At 54.8% G+C, this 6,148-nt stretch overlaps 1 protein-coding gene across 2 annotated transcripts in view; it reads right to left on the reverse strand.

The window, feature by feature from the left end:
- Nucleotides 1-320: 320 nt before the first annotated feature.
- The window catches only part of RHPN1 (rhophilin Rho GTPase binding protein 1), a 32,179-nt gene continuing 26,351 nt past the window's right edge, over nucleotides 321-6,148 (reverse strand). For both annotated transcript variants that reach the window (XM_009640091.2, XM_035895629.1), the window contains exons 11-15: nucleotides 4,356-4,550; nucleotides 3,986-4,062; nucleotides 2,594-2,740; nucleotides 924-1,082; nucleotides 321-586 (exon numbers count right to left, since the gene is read on the reverse strand). In XM_009640091.2, coding sequence (XP_009638386.2) covers nucleotides 392-586; nucleotides 924-1,082; nucleotides 2,594-2,740; nucleotides 3,986-4,062; nucleotides 4,356-4,550 — 773 coding nt within the window. In that variant the 3' untranslated portion in view covers nucleotides 321-391. The remainder of the gene's footprint in view (nucleotides 587-923; nucleotides 1,083-2,593; nucleotides 2,741-3,985; nucleotides 4,063-4,355; nucleotides 4,551-6,148) is intronic.

Below are 6,148 nucleotides of genomic sequence, written 5' to 3' on the forward strand. Positions count from 1 at the left end.
TTTTAATGGCTGGAGCTGGGTTTGGCTGCTCCTCGCACCGAGCAGAAGACGCAAACCAGTCCCTGCTTTATACCGAAGCACAGCTCCCCCCGCCCCCTTAAGAGCAAAAAAATAAAAAAAAAATAAAAATTTAAAAATGAAGAAATAAATCAGTGTTCCCCCATTTTGTTTAGCTGAGGATCGTTTAACGCAGGAGCTGGGAGGTGGAGGAGTCCGGCGCTGTGCATCGCTCGCCTCTTCAGAGAGGATCCGACCAGCGCCGTGTCCCCAGGGTGGGGAGATCCTTGCAGCACAGACACCAGCACAGCCCGGACAGGCCACCGGCACTTGCCAGGGTTCACAGGCAGCCAGCCCCGGAGCTCACGGGACACAACCTAGCCCGGTGGCTGCTTCAGTACATGGCCTCGTTGTCTCCCACCGCAGTGAAGGGGAGGCCATAGGTGCTCTTCTTGCTCCGCTTGCTCTTCTTGCTCCAGACCAGCAGCGTGCTGGCACTCTTGCTGTTCATCAGGCTCTTTCGGCTGTTCTCCTTGTTGCTCTTCAGCATCCCGCTGCCCGAGGACATCACTGCTGCCTTCTTGTCTGCCTGTTTGGGAAGGGGAATGGAGAGGGGCGTGAAGCCAGGGTAGCACCCGGGCTGCAAATGCGGTGCCTGGCTTCAGCCCTTGCACCTCCACCCTGGGAGCAGGACACTGGGGAACCTCTGCCCGCCGTGGAGCCACCTGCCTCGGTGCCTGGTATGAGGCTAACAGTGCAAGAGCAAAGCTTTCCATCCCTGGAAATCCTGCTTCATGTTTGCTAAGCCAGCTGCAAACAAACCTGCCACGCCGGAAACGTCGCAGAGCCTCGTTTAAGCAGACCACAGCCAGTCTGTCCCCCTAAGACCTGCAAGTTTCCCACCTAAGGTTTGGGACGTGACTTACGGCTTTCGGTCCCTCTGAGCCTTGCAGGGTTATCACACCGATCTCCACTCCCTCCTCCCCAGTGCTCTTCAGCAGCTGCACCACCTCGGCGTGCTTGGACCACTTGCAGTCCTTGCCGTTCACCGAGATGATGTAGTCTCCTTCCTTCAGCCCGGCTTCCTGCGAGGTGGGAAGAAAGAAGATGCACACGTTTGAGCTTAGGAATGCTGCTGCACCCAAGGCTGCTTGGTTTCCACCCCACAGGTCCCAACCCTGCGGAGACACGGGCCACAGAGAGGGTTGGGATCCACCCTCTGCCTACAGCACAAGACAGCCGATGCCTTCACCATCCTAAAGATTTTCCCTCTGCTTTGCAGCGTGCAGGTGAAAGTGGGATGCTCCCCAGACTAAGGACCTCTTCTGCAGCTGCCAGCAATGGCCGCGCTTGACGTCCAACACGCTACGAACTCCCAGCCCTGTGACTTTCTGCAGCCTTGCAAAAAGTGCATCCAGCTCTGACTCTTCAACAAAGGTTAAATCATAAAATCATAGAATCCTTTAGGTTGGAAAAGCCCTTTAAGATCACCAAGGTCCAACCGTTCCCCTACCCCTGCCATCCCACCACTAAACCCTGTCCCTAAGCACCTCGTCTGCCCGGCTTTTAAATCCCCCCAGGGGTGGGGACTCGACCCCTTCCCTGGGCAGCCCCTTCCAGTGCTTGACAACCCTTTCGGTGAAAAAATTTTCCCTAATGCCCAAATGCTGCAGGTCTCCAGAAAAAAATGCAAAAAATATTGCCTGCAAGCCCTGATCCGTGCGAAAACAGAGCAGGCTCAGCAAGGTTCTTTGCAGATCCTTCATCCATCAAGGCATCAACAAGGCTCTTGACATGCTTGAAGGAAAACATGTGCCAGCTCGGGGCCGTGGGGACAGCATCAGAGCTGGGAGCAACCCAGCCAGGACATACCGGACCAGCTGCAATAGAGGTTTAGAAATTTGTCCCCACAGGGACACCAGCATTTTGGTGTCTATCTGGAGGCCAATCCCACCCTAGCTGAGTGCAATGGACATTGGTAGCCCAGGGGACACAAGTGGGCTCCAGCTATGGACTACATATGGTCTTTAAGAAGATTTTAGTCTCCCAAAGAGGGACGTGATCCTGCTGCTAAGGAGCAGCTTGTGACAGAGATGCTGGGCTCTGGGTGGCAGGGTTGACACTGAACAGTGCTGAGGGAGGGGGGAAACCTTTCAGGATGCTCCAGCAAGCTTCTGTTGGAGAACGTTGCCCTCAGTACATCAGAGAGCCCATACAGTGAGTTTTCACTCTGATAACTCGCGTTTCAGACTTGCCATCTCATTCCATCCACTGTCGTGTCCCAAAATGGGGGAGAAAGGGAGCTGGGTGCTTGCCAAAGAGAGGCTGCCAGCAGTTAAAAACTGAGCTAACCTCCGTATTTTTGCCTTAGCTGTCTCCTAGGGAAAAAAAAAAAATAAAAAAATCTCAATTCTTTCGTGACATCCATCTGCAAGCCCTGGGCTGAGATCTGGCCGGGATGAGTCTCCACCTGAGCACCCCAATGCAGCTACCAACGGAGTGATAAGACCTAAAACCACCTGGTACCCCTCAAGGCAACCCCTGACACCTCACTTCCAGCATCCCCACGGGGACAGCGAGAGCCTGGGGTACTCACGGCAGCGCAGCCCCCTGGGATGACACCGGCAATGAGGACGGGGGAGTCTCCTCGCAGCGTGAACCCGAACCCGTTCTCTCCTCTCATCAGGTGGACTCTCCGCACTGGGTACCACTTGTTTTTGGCCGAGAAAACTGAGAGGGGCCCCTGGGGTAAGGCAGAAACATGGAAAGCACCTTTTGGCGCAAGAACAACTCCCTGGAGACGTGCAACCTTGCAAAACAGCCACTGATGGGGAGGAGGGCAGAGCAAGAAAGCCTGTCTTTTGCAGTTCATTAAAGGATATGATTTTGAGCCCACCCGGTGTTTTACCCTGCCTGCATGCCCCAAAATGCAGATTTATGCACTATAAAGCTAGAGGTGCTCAAAAGCCCATGCCAGATGTTGGCTTTATGAGCAGTAGCAGTCTCGTGCGGGTTGGGAAGGACCTTGGTCCAACCCTCTGCCCAGAGCTTAGGTCTGGGCATCCTCCTGGCACTGCCCCGCTCCTGCAAGGCAGGAGGAGGTGGTCTCGGCACAGTCAGCGAGCTGGTATTAGTTTAGACACCATAATCCTGGAGGAAAAAAAAACCCAGAAAGCTCCGTTGGGCAGAGCTGGCTCCTTAATTCCCCCCTTTCAGGAAAAATAAAACCATCACCCAAGGAGGGATGATGGGGGTTGAGGTTTTTCACCGCTGCCTGGCTCTGGGGGATGCAGCCTGGCTGCGGTGGTCCAGCAGCAGGATGCGAGGTGGTGGGACAGGTCACCTCTTCAGGGTCAGATTCCCCCCAGATCTTTCCCATTTTCCTGTCTTTTTCCTACTTTTCCATTACCACAGGAGCAGGATATACCTGCCTGCCCTGGAGCTGTTCAAAAGCAGAGATGCCCAACCTCTCCCTAGGGTGCTAAGGCACCTTTTGGGGTGCCTGGGGGACAGGGACAGCACAGCCAGGTCCCACAGCAGCCCTGCAGCTCAGCCCTGCTCCCCAGGATGCCGTAAGCCTAAAGAGGGTAGGGATAAAGGTCCAGTGGGATTTTCCTGGTGCCTCCCAGCTGGCACTATCCTGCTCTGCTCCCCAAAAAGCTTCCTCTAAAGGGTCCCTTCAGTCCTTCTCTTCTAAAGCCCACCCGAAACGCCTGTGCCCGCTCCCCCATGCACCCAAGGAGCTTCGCGACCCATTTAGGTCTTGCAGAGACAGATCTGCACCCTCCCACCCCTCCTCCTGCATGGGTCCCTGCCTGCGAGGAGGCAGCTTGCCCTCCTTGGAAATCCGCCCGCGAGCACAGCGGCTGCATCGGGAGAGGGAGAAGAGGCTGCGGGGAGGAAGGAAACCAGGCAAGCAGAGCATGCAAGGGAGGAGGAGGAGATGTCTGCTCCCTCAGGGCAACCTCCACCCCGTAGCTGTACATACCAGCCTGTGGAAGAGGTCAGTCACCTTCACCTGGGAGAAGTTGGGGGATTTTATTTCTGGTTTCTGGTGCGTTTTGGCTAGTGGTAGGGAGAGAAAAGCACATATGCTGGGGTCAGATAGTTGCAGCGGCTGCTGCCTCTACATCACGCTCCCCGAGAAGGGATGTTGTGACCCCTAAGAGCTGGGACCTGCTCAGGCAGCTGCCAGACACGCAGCCTGAAGCCCCCACTCCCACCTCTGCTGCTTCACCGCCGCGCAGGGAGCTCTGGTCCACAGCGACGTGCCACAAACTCACCGGGAAGTTTGCCCACCCCACGTAACCTGCCACAAATCCCCTCCCCAGCTGCACCCCCAAAAAAACCCCACTCACGGTGAATGTCTGGGGCATCTCCTGTTTCGAAGAAGTCCTCCTCGTGGTCGATTTCTGAGTATTTGCTCAGCGAGCGTTTGTGGGCGAAGGAGAGGACCTCCTGGAGGATATCCATCTTCCGCAGGATCTTGCACAAGCCGTGGATCCTCATGGCTTCCTCGTGCTTCATGATGGCTTTCTTCAGATGAGCTTTGCCTGCAAGGGAGCAGAGAGATCGCAGCCCGAGCGGAGCGGAGCAGCCCCGCCGCCACCGCCAGTTCCCTCTCCGCTCGCTTGGCTGCCCAGGGATGACGCCAGCCTCCGCGGCTGTGTCACCCGTCGTGACTCAGGGACAGCCCAGTCACGTTCGCAGCCTGCCAGGCGTTCAACGTGCGCTAAATGGAGTAGGTCCCAGCCGTCAGCTCGAGCCCCCGATGTAGGGCTGGGAAGGGACCTTGAAGGGTGACCTACTTCACTCCCCCGGCACCGGCGGCAGAGCTGGCAGATGTTCCCGAAAACCGCCGGCAAAGGAACTGCCACCACGTTGCGCCTCCCCCGAAGTCCCTCCTAACGCTTAACCTCAATCTCCTCTGCAAATTAACTTCTCTCCATCGCCATGCGTTCCCCGGGGGAGGACATGGAGGACAACCGAGCCCCGTCCTCCTGGTGACAGCCTTTTAGCTTCGGGAAGAAGCAACACATCTCCCTCTTTCCTAGGCTAAAAGCAAAGTCTTCTCCCTGCCCTGCAGGTCCTGCTTTCCACCCTCTTCGGCATCTGCTCTTGCTTTGCTTCTCTCAACTTGCCTTCAATGTGTTTCCACCCTCGTGAAAACGGAGCAGCCGAAAAATGTCCAAAAGAGATGAAATCCCGATGACCCATGGGTATCAACGCAAACATCTCCTTTGCAAGAGACTGCAACCAAGATACCCGTATCCAACGCTAAAATACCGAAAAAGAGAGAGATATATATACACACACACGTATCATAGAAACACGTGTGCCGGTAGCATTTCCAGTTTTAGGACACACGGTGGCAACATAACCCAGGGAGATGGTTGGAGTTTGCTCCAGATTTATGAGGACCGCAGCCAGTGGCCTGAAGACCTCTGCTTTCCCTCCAGAGAAGTCACCATCGAGGAAATATATTGAGGCTGGACGGAAACCAGAGAGGAAGAGACTCTCCAAAATAATTGTATCGAACGGAATCAAATCATATTTTATGAAAGCACGCACAGGCAGCCCCATCCATGGGCAAGAAAGGAACTATGTTTTATTGAATGTCATCAACTCCTGCTATTTTCAAGAGATCACCAGGAATAGAGGTTGAGCACAGAAGTTGTGCAAGCTTTTAGCTCCACTCTGTTGAAGATGGTCGAATGTACCACATCTGATAAAACATAATGTTATAAGACTAGGGAAGGGGAAAAAATATCCTTTCAGGGAGATGATTTTAATGCTGCCAGTTTCTTCCCTTCCTGTAAACAAAAAACAGAGCTGAGGCTGGCATCTTCACGTTCACTTTTCACCAGCAGACGTTGAATGGAGCCTGTTGCCCCCAAGAAGAACAAGGCAGAGCTGGAAGCGGGGTTGATGCAAACTGGGAAACCAAATGACAGCAGCTGTGGGTGTCGGGGTGGTGTTACCATAACGCTCTGATTTTGGGGTCCATTTCAGGAGTCTCCTTGTGCATGTCCTCCACTTCCCGTCCCCAGCAATGAAATCTGTCCAAGCAGCCAGGAGGACTTTGCGGGGGCCAGCAACATGACAAACCCATTACTGGTGGGACCTGTCTCCTTTCACGTGTGCAATGAGG

The sequence above is a fragment of the Egretta garzetta genome, unplaced genomic scaffold (assembly GCF_000687185.1).
Source record: "Egretta garzetta isolate BGI_Z169 unplaced genomic scaffold, ASM68718v1 scaffold495, whole genome shotgun sequence".
In the NCBI taxonomy this organism is placed as follows: Eukaryota; Metazoa; Chordata; class Aves; order Pelecaniformes; family Ardeidae; genus Egretta; species Egretta garzetta.